Source organism: Fulvia fulva, chromosome 8, assembly GCF_020509005.1.
Source record: "Fulvia fulva chromosome 8, complete sequence".
NCBI classification, from domain to species: Eukaryota; Fungi; Ascomycota; class Dothideomycetes; order Mycosphaerellales; family Mycosphaerellaceae; genus Fulvia; species Fulvia fulva.
The window spans coordinates 1534013-1553139 of record NC_063019.1 but is presented as its reverse complement, the minus strand read 5'-3'; the positions used below and the strand labels follow the sequence as shown (position 1 = coordinate 1553139).

At 53.2% G+C, this 19127-nt stretch overlaps 7 protein-coding genes across 7 annotated transcripts; 2 read left to right on the top strand and 5 right to left on the bottom strand.

Annotated features, from left to right (window-relative positions):
* Positions 1 to 1742: 1742 nt before the first annotated feature.
* Positions 1743 to 4562, bottom strand: CLAFUR5_11090 (uncharacterized protein; the record flags this gene model as incomplete). The annotated part of the gene is made up of 1 exon (XM_047910238.1): positions 1743 to 4562. The coding sequence occupies one exon, from the start codon at positions 4560 to 4562 to the stop codon at positions 1743 to 1745; it is 2820 nt and encodes a 939-aa protein (XP_047765541.1).
* Positions 4563 to 6948: 2386 nt separating this feature from the next.
* On the bottom strand, positions 6949 to 7365 carry CLAFUR5_11089 (uncharacterized protein; the record flags this gene model as incomplete). Its single annotated transcript, XM_047910237.1, has 3 exons — positions 6949 to 7024; positions 7125 to 7251; positions 7359 to 7365. The coding sequence occupies 3 exons, from the start codon at positions 7363 to 7365 to the stop codon at positions 6949 to 6951; spliced, it is 210 nt and encodes a 69-aa protein (XP_047765134.1).
* Positions 7366 to 10449: 3084 nt separating this feature from the next.
* On the top strand, positions 10450 to 11178 carry CLAFUR5_11088 (Solute carrier RCH1; the record flags this gene model as incomplete). Its single annotated transcript, XM_047910236.1, has 2 exons — positions 10450 to 11090; positions 11139 to 11178. 2 exons carry the CDS (start codon positions 10450 to 10452, stop codon positions 11176 to 11178), a joined length of 681 nt encoding a protein of 226 aa, XP_047765133.1.
* Positions 11179 to 11770: 592 nt separating this feature from the next.
* On the bottom strand, positions 11771 to 12616 carry CLAFUR5_11087 (uncharacterized protein; the record flags this gene model as incomplete). Its single annotated transcript, XM_047910235.1, has 3 exons — positions 11771 to 12196; positions 12250 to 12401; positions 12460 to 12616. 3 exons carry the CDS (start codon positions 12614 to 12616, stop codon positions 11771 to 11773), a joined length of 735 nt encoding a protein of 244 aa, XP_047765128.1.
* A 560-nt stretch (positions 12617 to 13176) lies between these two features.
* CLAFUR5_11086 (uncharacterized protein) lies at positions 13177 to 14789 on the bottom strand (the record flags this gene model as incomplete). The annotated part of the gene is made up of 2 exons (XM_047910234.1): positions 13177 to 14371; positions 14425 to 14789. The coding sequence occupies 2 exons, from the start codon at positions 14787 to 14789 to the stop codon at positions 13177 to 13179; spliced, it is 1560 nt and encodes a 519-aa protein (XP_047764917.1).
* Positions 14790 to 14818: 29 nt separating this feature from the next.
* Positions 14819 to 17084, top strand: CLAFUR5_11085 (Acetylcholinesterase; the record flags this gene model as incomplete). The annotated part of the gene is made up of 3 exons (XM_047910233.1): positions 14819 to 14847; positions 15195 to 15590; positions 15641 to 17084. 3 exons carry the CDS (start codon positions 14819 to 14821, stop codon positions 17082 to 17084), a joined length of 1869 nt encoding a protein of 622 aa, XP_047765127.1.
* Positions 17085 to 17749: 665 nt separating this feature from the next.
* Positions 17750 to 18490, bottom strand: CLAFUR5_11084 (uncharacterized protein; the record flags this gene model as incomplete). Its single annotated transcript, XM_047910232.1, has 1 exon — positions 17750 to 18490. The coding sequence occupies one exon, from the start codon at positions 18488 to 18490 to the stop codon at positions 17750 to 17752; it is 741 nt and encodes a 246-aa protein (XP_047765126.1).
* Between the last annotated feature and the right edge of the window lie 637 nt (positions 18491 to 19127).

Genomic DNA, 19127 nt, shown 5'->3' with positions numbered 1-19127 from the left:
CCGATCGACCTATACATCTAGGGACTACGGACCTCCTACTTAGGCAAGTCGGCACAGTACCTAGTATAGAAGGTCATCGCTAGTGCAGTCGTAAGGGCCCGCGAATCAGTACTAGCGTATAAGGACATTCGACCCGGAAACGAGCCGAACTACCGGGCAAGGGACGAACAGCTAGCAACACAATAGGAAGGTAAGAAATCGTTTGTAGAGCAACTATAGAAAGAGAGGTAGAACAACTAGGTTGTAGGGCATAGTGGACGCCCTTAGCTAGCGGGACAACCTAAGGAATGGTCAGCTACAAAATCCGCGGTCAAGCACCCCCCGAAGCTCATCCACTACCGCCTTACGAGGGCATAGAGTAGCATAGCAACCCAACTACGAAGCGAACACATCGGCCTCTAGGGGTACCTATTATAGAGGAAGGTCCCAGGATACACGAATACTAGCTGCCCCTGCGGCTATCGCTCCCAGAACGTACGGCACGCACTCCTCGTCTGTCCGAGGTGGTCGCTAGGAAGGGGGGAGTAGATGGTAAAGGCGAGGAACCGGACGATTGGGGCACTTCTTAACAACGCTGAAGACCTACGGCGCATTACGAACTGGATACTAGAGAAGGGCTGGCTAGAACAGTACCGCCTAGTAGGAGCAGTGTAGGAAGAGAGGACACGACGCAGCGCGACGAGACCGGCTAGGAGCGGGGGCTAACGGGGTAGTGACATGGACTACGTACGTTCAGAGGGAAAGCTAATCTAGATAAGGAGTAGTCGGGGGCGGGAAGGGTTTTCACCTATTCGGGTTTCCCTTTGTACATAACAATAGATATATACCTGCATAGGCCGGATAGGGTCCTAGAACAGGGGAATGACAAATCTATCTATCTATCTATATGCAGCTCTCGGGATCTTGTTTCGGATCTCGATTGGGTCTGGACCGAGCTCGCTATTGCCGGAACGTGCAGTATATAGGTGATAGCCTACGTCGAAGTCAGTCCGTCTGGCTTTGGGAGATGCGTTCAGAGTCACGGCCGATCTTGTCACAGAGTTCAACCAAAGCAGCACGAAAGCGATGTCGTTCGGTAGACTGGAAGAAGTTCCTTTCATCGCTTCCATCAACTACTCTCTCCCCCTTCAACAAATCCTATTTACTTTCTGTACAACGTCCTTGACCTTGCTTCGTTGGCGACCACCTCTATGTATGTATGCTCTCCGTCAGCCTACATATCGTGGAATTCGCCAGTGATGAGCCACGAGCCACGAGCCACGGCACGACGCTCCTTTTGAAGCACACAAGGCCGACCACTATGCACAAGTTCTTGAGCTACTTGACTCATCAAGAGCCAGCTACTCTTCCGACTACTCCAAACTTCTTTCTTCCTTTTCCAAATACAGATCAAGTCCATGTAGCCCAATGCAGATGATGGCGCCCAATCCAAGCGACGGGGTATCAAGCTCAAACGAGAAAAGCAAACCGCGGCGCTCCAAGCGCGCTGTAAGATACTAGGGAAATATGCCGTGAATCCAGGACGAATCTTGCGTCCTGGCTGTGATGGTTCTTGCCGAACAATTATGTCGAAGGCCAATGTGCAGAGGGTGTTTATTAGGTAAGTCGGTGTCGTTGATGATCGTAAGATCGTATCGTAATGCATGTGTTGTGAATCAGACCTCCGAGACTATCGTTCGGCTTTTGGGGTAACATAAGAAATACTGGGTCTAAATGACGCCGTGACGTCATGGTCACTGACCTCATGGTGTTGTTGGTCTTGGTTCAGGGGTGGTCGAGTTTCTGATTAGGTCCATTGAGGTGCGTCGCACGTCGAGCAGCTTTGCGCTCCCGGCTGAGAATTGCCTCGAGTGGCGACTGCCAACGTTGACACTTCTTGCTCGCTCCATCTGGGGTCCTGGTGAGTCTGGTTCAAACTCGTCGTCATCAGGTGTGGCATCGAGGCTCTCTGCCAGACTTTCGACTTGTTCTGCGGAAGCAAATTCCGTGACCAAGCCTTCTCGTGACTTGAGACGGGGATCGCGCTGTACAAGAGTTGGCTTCCTCCGCACGCTTCCGTGGACGGTCAATGGGTCGTCCGCGATCTCTGGCGGAACATCGTCGTCACTCTCCTCATCCGGACTTGCACCCATAAGCGCCGGATTGCTGGCCTTGTGTGTCGCACGGTTACGACTGAGATATTCTGCGTCTTTGTCTCCGCCAAGCTCCTCGTAGCTGGCACTGAACTCTGCTCTGCGCTGACTGATATTCCTACTCAGCATCGATTGATTTGACTGGCGCTTCAATGAGCGGCTCGCTAGCCAAGAGCCCTCGGAGTCAATGGACGCAAGCGACCCTGACATGGCAGCGTGGCCGCGAACGTGTTGGCTGACTGGAGTGTCGCTCCTATCGACTCGACCCGGAATGTCCATTGGCTGTGGAACATTCTTCCCTGCCTCACGAGCTGCCATGGCGCCAGCTACTGTCGGTACATCGGGCGACTGTGTTCTCGAATCAGGTGGTGAGATTGGAGTATCGGGCAGGTCCTCTCGGAATTTGCTTTGAGTACGGACAGGTGTGCCAGAGGCTGAGCGTAGAGTCGATGGACGCCGAGCATTGGGGTCGATGAGATGTGCAGGGATGGGTTGGTTCCTCATCGATTCCCGGGAGGTGTTCTTGAAGCCTGTCTCGACGGGGGCGAGAGCTTCGGGTCTTTTCTTGCGCGAGAAGGTGCCTCGCTTGAATATGCTGCCCCAATCAGTACGCTTTGGACCATCTGTGGGCGGGTCTGAGCTCCTGCGGTCAACATTGATCGGTGGAGGTGCCGGCAAGTCGGAGCTTTGGACTGATGTACTGAGCGCTGATGCACTTTGTTGACGGACAGCTTCTGTCAGCTGCGAAGCACTCCCGGATCCTCGAACACCATATACAGGCGATAGCGGCGGTGTGTTAGCTTGAGACATGCGGACCGCTTGTGCCGTAGCCAGCACTGGCTGCTCGTCGTTGTGATCTTCTGCCGTTGTGTCTTCCACGGGTGAGGCGGGCATAGATGCACCCAATACAGCCGGAGGAACTTCAGACATAGGCGTGGAGAATGGCGGCGTCGCGAATTCTGCCTCATCGCTGAATGGATTCTGCGGGACAGCATCTGCAGGACGATAATCACGATAAGTTCCAGTGTTTTCGGTTCCCAGGTCTTCAGTCGTCGGGAGAGCATGCTGCTGCTGACGTTCTGATTCCATGGGCGCAGCTGGAGGTGGCTGCTTCCCAATGCCGAGACCCACAGGTGTCGGATCTGGTTGCTCATCTGCAGCTGTGTTGCGCAAGGCAGGGTGCACAGCAGTAGGAGGCGGTCGCGGTCCGTGTGCCTGGATTTCGTCTTCCACACGACTTCTGCCTTCTTCTTGCGTTCGTCTCTCTTCCTCTCGCCTTGCTGCTCGGGCATCGCTATCGCCCTGATTACGTCCTTCTCTGCTTCGCAGTTTCCGCTCAAGCTTCTCCTGTCGCTCCTTCTGTCGCAGTTCTCGTCGCTTCGCATCACGCTCCATGATCAGACGAATGTCGCTGGCGTCAAGGTCATCTGCTTCGTTGCCTACAGTTCTCCGCTTACGATCCCTATCTCGAGAAGTGGGTGTCTTTTCGTTGTCCATCTCTTTGCCTTTCTCCTTCTCCTTAGGCAGCGAGTCTATGCGATAGAGATAGCCAGATGCCCTGTTCGGCATGCTGGCTGGGACATACTGTGGTGTGCCAGACAGTCGGACAGCTGGTCGAGGACTGAATACGGCAAAGCCGCCAATCTCCCAACCGCGTTGCTCGACCACGCCCGACATGGCGGAGTGTACCGATCCTTCTGGTGGCAACGTCACTTGCGAGTCTCTCCCACCCAACCCACGAATCTTCTTGCTGTCTCTCCTCAGTGGGTCGTCTCCGCGTCGCTTGGGGATAGGGATGGGTGCTGACATGGCACGGATCTCCTCCTCGCGCAACTGGTCATCCCGTTTCCGTGAGGTCTTGCTGGATGTTCGTGACAGGATCCTAGCTGGTGATCCATAATCGGTAGTGCTCCGTTTTGACTGCAAGGTACGCGGTCTAGCTGGCTTCGTGGTTCCCTCGTGTCGTTGCGAGCTCACTGTCTGCGACACGGAGCGAGGACGGAAGTTGTAGGGTATCGGTGGACGCTCCAGATCAACCGGGCGGAGGTGCGGGCTATGCTCGAGTCTGTACTGCGAGGGCAGGGCAGTGATATCTTCCCTGCTGCTGTATTGGCCATGACTGGATGGCGGCAGCAGATTCTCCTTGTTGGCCGAATCGACGTGGGAGCGTCGTTTGCTGGGCTGGACTGCTTGCTCCGGGGTAGCCTGGTCCTGCTGCGACGCGGGTCGTTTGCGCTCGCTGTGTCCTCGGAGCGAGCGGGTGGGGATGGGTGGTGTATGTGCGACGGGCGACGGGGCGGAAGTGGTGGCTGATGGCTGTGTCGATGGAAAGGACCTCGCCTTCTCCGACAACAGCGAGGCTTGCGCAGCATCACTATCGTGGTTGACCTGCGTGCCTCTCCGCCGACGTCTGAAAGGCCAAATGGGCATGGCGGTCGCGGCACTGTACTCGCAGCGTCCTCCCTTCTCGCATCCCTGTAGCAGCTTCCTCGAACGGGCAGTGGTGGTGCGTGTTGCCGGCGCTGGCTGTCACTGTATGCTCTTGTTTCAAAAGAGCGGAGCAGTCGCACGAAATGGTCGCGTTGGCCCAGGGAGACAGCTGTGGCGTTCGGCAGTAGGCGGAGTATGTCGCGAGCAGCCTCAGGTGATTCTACTAATGATTTGCGGTGCTGCAGCGCGTGGTGCGCCAGTGATGGTGTGGCTTCAGCGTCGTGTGAGCAGAACGATCATTGCGCGCAGCAGTTGGACAGGCGCTCGACGGACTGCCTTTGCGGCCGCGTACAACGGCTCTCGTGCGCTCGTGATTGGTTGGGGAACAGGAGGAGGGAATATGGCAGTGAGTGCGCGTGAAATGAGCGACAAGAAGGGTGTGGCAGAACGAGCAGCGATTTGACAGAGCTTCGAGATGAGAGAGCGAGGAGGCAAGGGCGGGTAAGGAACAGCAGTAGCAGTGGTAGAGCTAGTAGAGTCCGACGAAGGAATCACATCCCTCGATCTGCTGCTTGCTCTCGCACAGACATCACTCGCGTGTGGCCAGACGCAAAAGAACGTCGATCACGAGCCAAGCGCATCGGCAATCGGCCAAACCATCCCAGCAGTTTGGGCTGTTGTTTTTCGTTCTTCACAATCTCTTCCTCCACAGTACTACTACTACTCTGCTGCGACACAAGATCACATCCACGACTGACGCTGCGTCCATGACACACGCCTCATGCAGCGGACACGCAGTCGGTCTGTCTTACAGCTGGCAGCAGCTGCAAGCATCCAATAGCGAAAACGCCACAATGTCCTGCAAGGATGAGAGCGTGGCGCACAGTCAAATCTTGACGTTCCACCGTCGGGAGAGGTTCCGCGCGCTGTGGTATCATCAGCAGGAACAACGACGATGATGAATGCTCGTCTCTTCATCAACAAAGATTGTCGTCATGCTGTATGACGACCACCAGATCCGTGAGATGTTTGACAGGATGCATGCACAAGCAGAGCAATATCGAAGGATCTGAAGCTCCGCGACCAGGCCGTGCTGACCCAACTCGTACTTGTACCTGCCTCTGTACTCCTGCAAGCGCATGCAGCCTATAATTGCAGCGAACAAGCATGTGCCAGCTCGCTGCCACAGCTGTCCCCAAACTCTGCCGGCTCTTCGCAACACGGCACCAACCGTCCACATCGACAACTGAGGCATCGAAGAAAGTGGTTGACAGCGGTCGATGAGCTCGATACGAGCCGCCAGAGCCACAGCCAAGCACGAGCTGACGTGTGATCCAGATCTGCTCAGAAAATACACGGCAAATCACGAGACCATGCTGTGTACTGCATGCGCGTGCAAGTCTTCTCTGCTGCATCTCGCTCGCTACAGCGGACTTGCAGTCAATAAATGCAATGCCTGAAGCTGTCACAACGAAAAATGTGCTGTTGGCGGTTGTGAACCTCCAAAGGTAAGCGTAGCGGAGTGGAGCTCTCTACCAACCCTTCTAGACTGCAAAGTAGCGTGCAATCCACGCTACCGCTACCCGACGTACAGTGCTTATTATACGACGACATAGGCGTTAGCGACGAGTATATGTTTGCGAGTTCGCCAACAGGCACAGTGCGGTAGGTCACGTGACCCTAAAACTTGAAAGTTGACCAATCAGAGCGGGCGCCAAGGCTAGTTGAGGGCTGGTACAGAGCTTCACTCCCTCGCTGACGCCTCACCTACGTACTCGCAAGCTCGTACTCCGGTGTGGCTAGCGCTCGGTCGCTACGCTTAAAAAACAATCTTCACACCGTTGCACGCCTGCGCCTCGGCGACGGCTAAAGCATCAACCTTCTGGGAAGCTTCTCTGTGGTCTGCTCATCCCTGCCAAAAGCTGACCACCCGGACCGCCAGAGTGAAGTGTGATATCACAAAACAACAGCCGACGTCAGCATTTCACGTGGAGCCTTCATTTGTGGAGGCCTGGATGACACGAATGCCAATGCGACAGAATGGTTACACCATGCTTGGCATACCATAGACCTTGTTCACCTCGCTTCGCTCACGTTTCAGATGTGTGTGCCGGAGGGAACGAAAAGGACGTGAACAGAGCAGGATTCGTGACACGAATCAGATAAGATGAGGGCCCCCTCAACGAAAAGTCATGTTGCCATCACATGGTTGTGAGAACGACAGCATACAGGCTTGCCGGATTGCTTCGAAGCTGAGCGATGAGATTGATATCAAGAGCCTCACTAATTGACCGATTTCCAGCATTGCTCTTGGAGCAGTTCTGCGACTGAGGTGCGGAAAAGCCTGCGCGCCCGGTTGCGAGCTGCGAAGGATTTGCCTACAACACTATCTTGGCGGAGCGGGCAACACTGCACAAGCTGTCATCATACGCTCTTTCTCGGACTCCACGCCTTCCACTTCGCTGGAGCATCAAGACTGGCTGTTAGCATGAAGTGGGCATCATAATGCATCCTTTCATCATTATACTGCAGACTGCTTCGATAAGAGGCACGGCAACTTACCTCATGCAGAGTTTCGAGGCAATGTCCACAGCCTCTGTTGTAGGCGAGTCGTGCACCAGAATCAGAAATAGCGGCGCAGCGTGGTCTTTGAACTGTACAAATGCTCGTTGTGTATCTGCCAGTACGCCTGGTTGAGAACGTCAATTTTCAGAAATCGCCGACTGCCTTGTTCGACATAGCTTCTACATCAACCTACGTCCCTTCATCACCGTGACTGCGACATTGTCTGTGGACTGGACATGTCGATCGATGCCAAGGCGATTGCTTATGTAATCACGATTCGAGGAGGTGTACGGAATCTCTCTGTCCTCAAAAATGATGACTGCCGTTAGCTTCCGTGACCTCAAGGCGAATCAAATGTGATATGAGCCGCATGACATGGCCGTGCAGCATTCAACACAGTGCTGCGGCTTCAATCCGCAGTATCCTCGTGATTCGGGGACCCACCTGCCACAAGCCGAAGTCGGGCTGTCATGAAGCTGAGACCCGGCCCGATGGCAGGATATGCTCTCGGGATGCCGAGCTGTATATCAGCCATTCAGGCCGATGTCATACCATTTTCTTCGACGACGTTGGTCGGAAAGAGCTCTACAGCGGAGATAGCTGTTCAGTTAGCTTTCCAATATCCACAGCGTGTCGATGCGCTGACCAGTGCTGGGGATGGTAACTCGTATCAGGCTTTCGGGATGCCGAACGAGAGGCACTGAAATTGCTGCTGGTCAGCATGCGATACAGCTAGTAATGAGCACTTCCGCGATACTCGACCCACATCAGCAGCAGTGAGTCACACCTGCAGGCACAAAACTGGATTACTTTCTCATTTCCTTCCTTCTTCCTTTCATCCACAACCACTCTCGACCCAACTGCCAAGACCAGCCCCCAATCACCTGACCTTGGTAAGTCCTCCTTCCCCTTCCATCTTCACTAACCTTCTTCTCTTTCAGGCTCTCTCTTACCTTTGGCACATCAAAGGGGAGGTCGTTCAACGGTAGGACGCATGAGGGGCCCGAAGCTGTCTCACTCACTTGACAAGCTGAGGGTGGCAACCGTCCGCCTGTACCATACCAAACTCATGAGATGTGGTGTTCGATTCCCACCTTCTCCAAATGCCTTCGTGGCATAGCTGCTTGCAGCATCAACTCTTTCCGGGGAGGTCGTCTAACGGTTAAGACGCATGAGGGGCCTTAGCTGTCTCATTCTTTTGACATGCGAAAGGTGGCAAGCTCGTTCTGCCAGTACCATTAACTCATGAAATGTGGTGTTCGATTCCCACTTTCCCCAGCAGTCTTCATGGCTTCAGCCGACTTCGTCCTTTGTGGCAAGTCACTCTTTTTCAGGAGAGGTCGTCCAATGGCAGGACACGTGAGGGGCCCTAGCTGTCTCACTCTTTGACATGCGACGGGTGGCAACTCATTTCGCCGGTACCATACCAAACTCACGAGATGTGGTGTTCGACTCCCACTTTCTCCAGCAGCCTTCGTGGCTTCGACTTTGTCCCTCGTGGCGAAGATCAATCACTCATCCCAGGAGAGGTCGTCCAATGGTCAGGACACGTGAGGGGCCCAATAATGTTGTCGCTCGTTTGACATGCTGAGGGTGGCAGACTCTTTATGCCAGTACCATTCCAAACTCACGAGATGTGGTGTTCGACTCCCACCTTCTCTACTCGCTGCTTGCAGCATCATCCTTTCGGAGCGGTCGTCCAATGGCAGGATACTGAGGGGCCCTAGCTGTCTCATTCTTTTGACATGCGACGGGGGGCAATCCGTCTCGCCGGTACCACTTCAACTCGGAGACGGAGGTTCAAGTCCTTCCCACTCCAACAGCCCCGTGGGCTTTAAGCACATCCTTTCGGAGACGTCGTCCAACGGCAGGATACTGAGGGCGCCTAGCTGTCTCACTCTTTTGACATGCGATGGGTGGCAACCATCCGCCAGTGACATCAACTCAGAGATGGAGGTTCAATTCCTTCCCACTCCACAAACCTTTTTCATCAGCATGTTGGCATTGTCGCCAGCATCCGGAGAAGAAGTTGTCGTGCTGTCGACCTTCGGGGCGCGAGCGTCATGTCGGCCGATAAGTAGCGTTGCTGGCGAGCATAATTGTTTCGTATCACTTCAGACTTGCTTCGAGGAGCCAAATGTCAATACTGGTGGAAGAAGGTGCTGCACCTTCCTGTCGCTCGGAAGTGGATTCTGTCCGTGCGCCGGAAGCTAACGGGTGGCTGCAGAATACCAAGAGTGAATAGGATAACCGTGACCGTCAGCGATCTTGCGTTCACTTCATACAGAGCATTCATCGAGCCTTCACCAGCCGCAGCATGACTGCAGCATATGGCAGATCGGCAATTCTAACACCTCGAAGAATCGACGGGACTTTTCATCAGCCAAGGCAGGGCATGGCAGGAACCACGACTGCCGCGACCGTGATCTGGCTCCATGTGTTGGAACCGGGACAGGTTTCTGGAAGAAGACCCACGCAACCATCGGCTTGTTATGTTGGCAAGAATTCCTCACCAACAAAATCCTTTCTGACAGGCACGAGAGTGTGCGGTCTTCAATCACCGGTCAAACCTGACCACTGCACATTCGAACGCACTTCAACGCGTGTCACTATGGCACTGCCACACGACAACGGTGACAACCGGAGCCAAGGCCCTCGGCGCCAGACTCGATACTGCACGCTGGCAGGATGTTCGTTGACAACAAATCGTCGACCAAACATGATCTGCACTTAGAATGTGCTTTCTCTTGCGTACAGAACAGAAGGCTAAGAGGTACAGCTTCCTGCAGCCACATGGCGTGTATGCGTCGTGTGGTGGTAAAGCCGTCGGGGGCGGGCTCCGGAACACAACGCACTCGAGGCTGGAAAACGTGTCGCGCCGGATTGGTAGAGGTACATGGTGTGCTCGATGCCTCTGAAACATGCCGCTCAGTCTTGCGGTCTTGCAAGATTTCTTAACACTGAGCTGACGAAGGCCATGGCCAACAGCTGGGTACCTGGCGATCGTCTGGTGGCTTTTCTCTTCACCAAAGATCCCGATATCACTCCAGCGCCTTGGTACCAGCATCTAGCGACATGGTATCTCGACCGTCCTCTGGAACGCAGCTCGTCCTATCTGCCAGAGCGATGTTGGTCGCATAGCTTGGGAAGTGTTCTGTGATACCAGTGCTGTACTCGTCACCAACACACAGCCTCGAGAGTGGAAGTGCTCGTCGCTGGCAGCATCAAACAATGGTGCAGCATGACGACACTTAACTGGACGCTCGTAGCAACTGTATATGTATGTACTCATGCAAGATGGATGATCAAAAGGTGAGTGAACATGACATATCTTCTGCCGACATACTTGGAGCCACAATCACCAAGAACTAAAATGGCGACCCGTCGACTCAGCGAAGACTCACGAAGGCCATCAGAGGACAGTCTACAGAGCTTCAAGCCATCACCTACGACCTTCAAACCACAGACAAGATCACAAAGATGGAAGTCGAAGGCACTCACTTTCCTCTCAGACCTCCTGTCCATGGCTGTCATGATCCCCATCTCCTCTCGGCACCATCTACCCATGTCAATTCAAGAGCAGAAATCTGTGGCGGTCTTCTACACCTGTGTCATTGTCATCTTCCTTATCACAGGCTGTACACTCGACTCCAGCGTCCTCGCCCGCAACTACAAAAGATGGAGGACGCATATCTACGTCCTCGGACAATGCTTTCTGGTGTGTTCATCTCTGCTGTTTGATATTGTCAGCGCCGCTGGCGCAAGTCGAAACCTGGATCCTGGGATCCTGATCGGCTTCATGGTGCTGGATTGTGTGCCAACTACCATCTCGAGTAACGTAGTCATGACAGCTCAGGCGAACGGCAACCAGGAGTTGATACTGGTTGAGACAACAATCAGCAACTTTCTCGGAGTCTTCATCTCGCCAGCGCTAGTGGTTATGTATACCTCAGTACCCACCTGGTAAGTGCAACATCCATTGATACTCACACAAGACTAACGTTCCATCAGGTACAATGACATTCTGCCTCACGGCTTCCCACCCATCTAACGCCGCCTCCTCAAACAACTCGGCCTCTCAATATACATCCCCCTGCTCGCTGGTCAAATCATCCGCTACTACTTCAAACCTCAATGTGACCCCATCTTCAACCAATACAATGCATCCAAACTAGGCTCTATCGCCATCCTCGTCATCCTCTGGTCTACCTACGACCAAGCCTTCGCCTCAGGCGCTTTCTCACACCTCAACGCGCCCTCCATCGTCTTCTTGGTCCTAACGCTCGTTGGGGTCTGGATAGCGTGGTTCTGTCTGGGGTTCCGGCTATCGGTGTTGTTGCGGTATTCGAGGAAGGATGTCATTGCGATTACATACTGTGTTGCGGCGAAGGGGCCGGCGATTGGGGTGCCGCTGGTGGATAGGATTTGGGAGACGATGGATTTGGAGATGAAGAGTAAGGTTCAGGTTCCGATCGCGATTTATCAGACTATGCAGATTGCTTTTGGGAGCTTGATGGTGGGGTTGTTGAGGGAGTGGATTGAGAGGGATGGGGTGGAGAAGACGGGACAGGGAGATCAGGAGGAGTCAGTATGAGGTGGTGTGAAGCAGGGATAGCATTGTGGTAGATTGAACAGATGGATGTTTATGGCTGCTGAGCTCGTTCTTGTACGCGGTTCCAGATCTGTCGGCCTGCTAGCACTGTGCTGATTGTGCTGCATGTGCCCACGAATATCGGACCTGCTGAGATCCAGCCGACTGCGGAGCCTGGAATGATCAGGTCGTTGCAATCTATCGCAAGCTGGGCCCAGATCCTGTTTCGTTCGCGATCACTGAGCGATGATACCGATGAAGGTGCTGTGGACTTCTCCTTGACTTCGCCCTTGCTAGTCGAGCCATTTCCTTCCGCCGAGGCCTGCTTCTCGGACTTGATCGGCTTCGGGATCTGTAGAATTAACAGCTCATACAGTGATACCAGGATTGAGAACAACAAAGCGTAGAACCAGGACTTGTTTGCTTCTCGTTGTACCATCGGTGCCCAGTCGAAAGAAGTTGCGCCGATAGCATTGCCCTGCGGTCTTGGTCAGTCTCACCTAGGAACATTTTGCAGACCTCGTGACTCACGATGGTGAACATTTCGAGGAAGAAATACATCCCCAGCATGGACCATTTGGCTACATCAAGCGTTTTGTACAGCGGCGCCTTATCCGAGCCAAGAGTCGTGATGGCGTTGCTCCAGCAGGGCTGCCACTTTAGCAGGCGGAAATATCTTCGCCCTACGTCAATGTCAGCATCACTCATGACCGAGCATTGAAATGCATAGATCCGACGTACCCAATGCCAATTGTGACCTCAATCTAATCCAGTATGCCGCTTCTTGCGGTGCTGACTCAACCAATCCTACGGCGATGGTGCAAAATCCTTGGAATAATCGCAACGTCTTCTCTAGACCTGCTGTGTCGTCTGCATAGCGGACTATTGATGCTAACATTGTAGGTGAGAGATGAGGTGTACTAGGGAGAGATGTGATGTTTTCGAAGGTCTTGTGATGGTGATTCTTGAGAGGCCGTGGGCGAGGAGAGGTGAATGATAGGCGAAGAAACGGCGAGACCCACCTGCGACGACTCGGGCGCGACTACCTCTTGGATGATGCGACGACGAGGGCTATGGCGCCTGGCATAGCATAGCATAGCAGGTGTCTATGAGGCGAGGATGTATGTTCCATCGCGATGTGCTGTCCAGCCGCCAGTGGACCAGAGTGGTCGCTGTTACCGAGCTGGCACCTCGTCAGATGCGACATCGCCATCGGACCAACAGCACATCTCGAAGGGCGTGGCGTAGTTGCCCGGCAATCGCGAGGACCGCAAAGAAACGATGAATTCTCGGGAGATGCACGAATAGCGTCGAAATGTTGTGTGGTGTCGAGAAAACATGAAGGCACAAATTGCGACGATGACAACACGACTTTCGCGTGAAACAAGCTCGGCGACCACTTCAACCACAATCCGTCGTTTACTATACTTTCTGACATCATACATACAACAACTTCGCTCAATACGAATACCGGAAGTTCGGGTTCTCAAAATCAGTCCGATCCTCGATCTCGCCTGTCACTGCCTGAGGAGGTCCATACAGCTCGTCTCGCGTCTTGTTGCGTCTCATCAGCAATGCCCTCAGACAGAAGGAGACCACCACCTGCCCAGCAACGCAAGCCAGGGAGACTATACAGCCAGTCGAATATGTCGGCGACTCTTTCTTCAAGAATGCGTGAGGACCGGTGATATTGCCAGCGCAGTATGCCAGGAAGACGAATGCTGTCGCCGCCACACGCTTTGTGTAACCACCAACGTTGTTCGCTGGCAGCTGCAGGGCAATGACTAGCGAGGCTACGAACGAGCCGGCGATGTAGTTGCAGATCAAGAGGCCTTTGTTGTTCTGTTCGGAGTGTGGCAGCTTCCAGAGCAGAATCACTGCGAGGAGAGTGGGCATCAAGTACAGTGGCATAATGTATGTCCGGCAGTTCTTCAGTTTGCCAGCAAGCCACGGGCCTGAGAATACGAAGAACACCTGCCACAATCCAGTCGGTATTCCGTAGGCGGTGGTGAGGAGAGCATCGCCATCAGCCAGGCCTTTTATGATGAGTTTGGAGAAGTTCGCCAGCCCGCCATTTACAGTCTCGTTCAACAGCACGGACAGGAACAGCAGCCAGACTTGTGCATCCGTCAAAGCCTCTTTCACCTGGCTCATCTTGATCTTGGGGTTGAAGACACCAGCCTGGTTCTGTTGACTCCTCGCGATCAGCATCGCCTTTTCCTGCGGAGAGAACCGCTTGGCCGTCATGATGTTGTCCGGCAGGAAGAACAGCAGCAGAAAACCCCAGCAGACTGTGCATCCGCCGGCGAGGAGGAAGATAGCACGCCAAATCGGGAACCCTTTGGCCTGGCCGACTGCCAAGAACAGAATTCCGCCAGTTGTGGCACCGACACCGTTGAAGCAGTAGAATGCTCCGGCCCTCACACTTTGCTCTTTTCGTTGGTACCATAGCCCCACGATCATCATAAAGACCGGCGTGATCATGGACTTCAAGCAACCCAGTAAGAATCGACATATGGCCAGACCAACGAAGTTGTGAGATGCTGTCATCAACATGAGAATGGAGCCCCACGCGATGATACTGATTGACACCACCTTTCCAGTCGGAAATCGCTGCGCAATGTAAGATGCCGGCCATTCTGCCACCAGGTATCTAATTCTCCTGTCAGCCTGAATATGCACCTAGCAAGCGACACTCGTACTCACCCAAAGTAGAAGATCGAGATCAGCCAGGAATACTGCGTCTGATTTGTGTTTGTTGACGTGAACAGGTCGAACACCGCGGCATAGGACAGCGACTGCTTGTCGATGTACTGCAGCAGATAGGTCCCACACAATAAAGGCATCAGCATCCAGTCAACACGCCGAACCAACTTCTTGATGCCCTCCTTATCCTGGAGCATCGCCTGGAGGTCATCGTGACTGATACCATTGTCCTGCAAGAAGATCTCTGCCTGGTCGAGGTCTTTGATCTCTCCGGCTTTGAGATCGGGTGCAGAGACGATCTTGGTTAGAGCAGAGCTCTTCTTCTCCAGCTCATACTCGTTCGACGGCCTCTTTTGCGGCCCCATGGCTTATGGTTAAAGCTGGATAAGACTGGATGTTGAACGTTGACGCACGCTGGACCAGGTGCGTGAGTACTCATATTGGCCGCACTTCTTATCAACTATCTACCCGACATCAAGATCCGTAGATGCACCTCTTGTCCTTGACCACGTACATCTGTTGCCCGACGCAATGGCCTGCCACGCCTATCTGTTTCCCCAGACCTCTCTACCACAATGGCGGTTGTGGTCCGGCTAGCGGCCGAAGCGTGCCCACGCGTGCCACGCGAGCAGCAGACGCGATAACGAGGCGAGCGAGGAACTTTGTGGAGTGAAGCTTTGCCAGGGATCTGCCGAGGAGTGCACACACGACATCATCAATTGTTCCAGAGTTCTCTTTCTTCTGGAATGTGAACTAACTTCCTTCCACAGATCTTGCAAGGCTGCGTTAACAACAAGCATGGAGAAAGGCAGCAATCCTGTTGCGACTAAGCCGTTGACGAGGCCGACTAGATTGGCGTCGAAGCCCGTGTTTTTCTTCTCCTCGCTACTGGCTCTCTTGATCTTTTACAACTTTGTGCCGCAGTGTCATCATGCGGTACAGTCTTTCTTTACGCTGGAAAGTTGGGCGGATCCGTCGCCGAGAGTCGAGCTGAAGCAGGGAACATTCATTGGAACTCATCTGGATAATGAGAATCATCCTGTGCCGGTCGAAGCATTCCTTGGAATTGCGTATGCTTTGCCTCCAACTGGAGAGAGACGATTTGCACGGGCTGTACCAATGCCAGAGAGTCGAGAGGTTTTCCCTGCGACGGATTACTCGTTGAGGTGGGCTCGATTGTCTCGAGCAGATTGACCTATGCTGACCGAATCTATAGATGCCCTGGCAAGCAACTCCTGCGAATCCCTGGAACACCTTGGCTTGAGTCTAGCGAGGACTGCCTGACTTTGAACATCTTCAGGTGGCGAGGTAGCTTCTCCTACCAGAAGAAGCTGCCGGTTCTGGTATACATCCATAGAGGTGCTTTCAACCGTGGCTTCGCTGCTATGCATGATACTGCATCGATGCTAGCTTGGTCTGAAGAGCCATTCATCGCCCTCTCGTTCAACTACCGCATTGGTGCTCTTGGCTTCCTCAACAGCCAGCTGACCGAGAAGGAAGGCTTGCTGAACCTCGGACTGCACGACCAGAAGCTGCTACTCGAATGGGTGCAGGACAACATCGAGGCTTTCGGAGGCGATCCCAACGATGTGACGATTGCTGGACTGAGCGCAGGCGCTCATTCCATTGGCCATCATATCATGGACGTTAACGAAGAGCGCACTTTGTTCCATAAAGCTGTCATTGAGTCTGGCGCAGCTACTTCCAGGGCGGTCCATCCAGCAAACTCGAAGCTGCATGAGATGCAATTCGAGAAGTTCGTCGCTCAAGTTGGCTGCTCGGGTAAGAAAGGCTCTGAGATTCTGTCTTGTCTTCGCCAAGCACCTTCCGAGGTCGTCACAGCCGCTCAGACGACAGTGTTTGACGAGTATAACCCATCGGTCAGATGGGCATGGCAACCTGTCATTGACGACGATATCGTTTCTCGCCGACCGCTTGATGCATGGAAGTCCGGCAAATGGCACAAGGTTCCGATCATGACCGGTTTCAATCACAATGAGGGCACCATGTATGTGCCGAAGAAAGTGCAAAAGAGCGATGAGTTCAATTCTTTCTTCGCGACACTCCTCCCGCAATTGGGCAAAGCTGGTCTCAAGAAACTCGCGGAGCTATACCCAGACCCAGCAAAGGCCGAGTCCTCGCCATATGTTGATACCCGCAACCTCACCGATCTGGGCATCGGCGAACAGTACAAGCGTGTCGAAGCAGCTTACGGTCACTATGCTTACGTCTGCCCTGTACGGCAAACCGCCGACTTTGCAAGCGCTGGACAAGAACCTCCCGTCTTTCTATACCACTGGGCAGTCAACAAGGCTGTAATTGGTGGTGCCAACCATGGTGATCAGATCTGGTATGAGACGATGTCACCTCTGGTACGAAACGTCTCGCCTACGCATGACGAGATTGCGAGACGTTTTAATTCCTATGTCACCAGCTTTATCGTGACTGGTGATCCAAACACATTGCAGGGACGGAAGGCGATCAGTCGGCCAAGATGGGGAAAATTCAGTGAAGGGAAGAAGACGATGGTGTTTGGGGCTGGGAATGATGAGGCTGCTGGTGGCAGTCAGGTTGGTGTGGCCTCGGAGTGGGTTGATGATGAGTGGGCGAGGGAGGAGTGCAAGTTTTGGTGGGAAAAGTCGGAAGTGCCTGAAGATTGAGGTACGTTCCAGCGTCCTCGACGTGGTTTCCTCGACGTGGTTGAAGGTTAGTGATTCGAGACGGCATGCATAGCGAGCATATGTGAGAGGAAGTGCCGATAAAATGACGCGCTATGATACATCACAGCGACAGTATAGCGATCCAAAGAGTCATTACATCCGACACCCAACCTGTCGGTTTGCACTACCCGTGAACAGCACTGATTGTCGATCACACAGTGAAACTGAGACAAAGAGTCAAGATGGTTACGAATCTAAGAAATGGACGTGGTGCCACTGGATATTGTATACGAAGGTGGAACATGGCTGTCTGCGAACCAGCAGGAACTTCAGTACTTTTTGATGCTGACGGATGATGGGGAGAAAATAGGAGGTCGGAGATACGGAGGATGTGAGGAAGGAGAATCGGGAGGCTGCGAGACTTTGGTTGGAGCGGTTAAGGGCTCAGGCTTTGGAGAATTGGTTGAGGGAGCAGAATGTGGAGTGGTTGTAGTGTGGTACAGTTGTTGGAATAAGCTTCTGATTTGGACTTGAGGCTAGGTACACTTTGTTGCTCATTCGTCTCGTAGCTGATGCATCTTCTTCGAGGAGTTAGCCTGCCTGAGCGTCTCACTTCTGGGGTCGTATGGTGCTGCAAACCGTCCTCCGCAGGATCGATCTCATGTTCACGCCTTCTTCGGCTTCCCAGCGCTCTCGCCAAACTGCGCTCCAAATGTAAACAACGCAGTCGCCACATTCCAAGCCAAGACAGGATAAATCGTGCCCCGCTGCCACAGCCCCAGCTGCGTCTGGAAATCCCACTCGCCCAGCGTATTGAACCTGTAAAAGCTGTACAGTCCAAACCCACCAAGAGCCGAGCTAATCAGTCGATACAACCCATCATTCTCGATCTCATTCGTCGTAGCCATAATCGACACTAAAATCAAGCTCAAGTTCCCAGCAAGACCCGCCATCGCCAACCCAGTCCAATGCCACCCAATAATCTCCCAGAACCTCTCCCTCGGCCCACCGTGGATGTACGCGAACAGGAACATCCCACCAGCGTAGACCAAGCTCAGCAGAAGGCGAAGCGTCCTGAGCAAGGCTGTCTGCTGGTTCGCTCGCTGCCTTGAGGTGATGAGGTAGTAAATTTGGGCAAGAGCGAAGACGGTTCCGGCTTGCATGATGGCAGCGTTCATTTCCTGGTGGCGGTATGAGGTGATGTTGTAATGCTTCAGGGGATGGACTTGACGGTAGTCGACTCCTAGATCACTGAGGGACTCGATCTTCCAGTCGTAGTCGTTGCCGAGGCCGAGGTCGTAGTATTGCCATGCGCGGTACTCGAGGATTGGCCATGCTATGGCACTTCCTAGGAGGAGGACAGCTGGGATTACGGGTGGCTTCTTTGCTGGTGCTGTGGATGCCATGGTTGTCGTCCTTGTGGGCGTTATTTGACGGATACTGCGGCTTGCTATTCGCTCCAGGTCTATCTGGGTCTATGCGTCCGAGTCCTCCCGGTCCAGTCAAATGGAGGGCAGTTCTACGGTATGAGTGTTCGTGATATATGTATATGCAATATCAACGACATACAGTCGAAACACCTGACCTGAAGTGCGGCGATGATCATCGAGGTCTGTCTCCTCACACTAATCGAGTGGCTGGCATTGGTTCGTCTCGCACAACGGCCGAGGGAAACGAAACTCTAACCCCAGACAGCAATGAGACGGCAGTAATTACGCCGCACTTGGTTTTTTCGAACTTTGTCCTTTTTAGCCTTTAACTATATAACTTTTACCCTCTTAGCTCTACTATAACCTCCTGTTATATGTTCTCACTCTCTAGTTCTTTTAATAGTATAATACGCTATCTAATACGCTATTAGGTAATCTCTTTAGTAATACTATAAGATAATCCTTCTAATCCTCCTCTTATAGCGCCTTAACCTTTAATAAGCCTTTATACCTCGACGTCCTACTCCCTTTAATACCTATAGGCTATTTATTAAGGAATAATATATTAATAATAATCTTACTATAGAGGTTATTATTAACGTTCTCTAGGAGA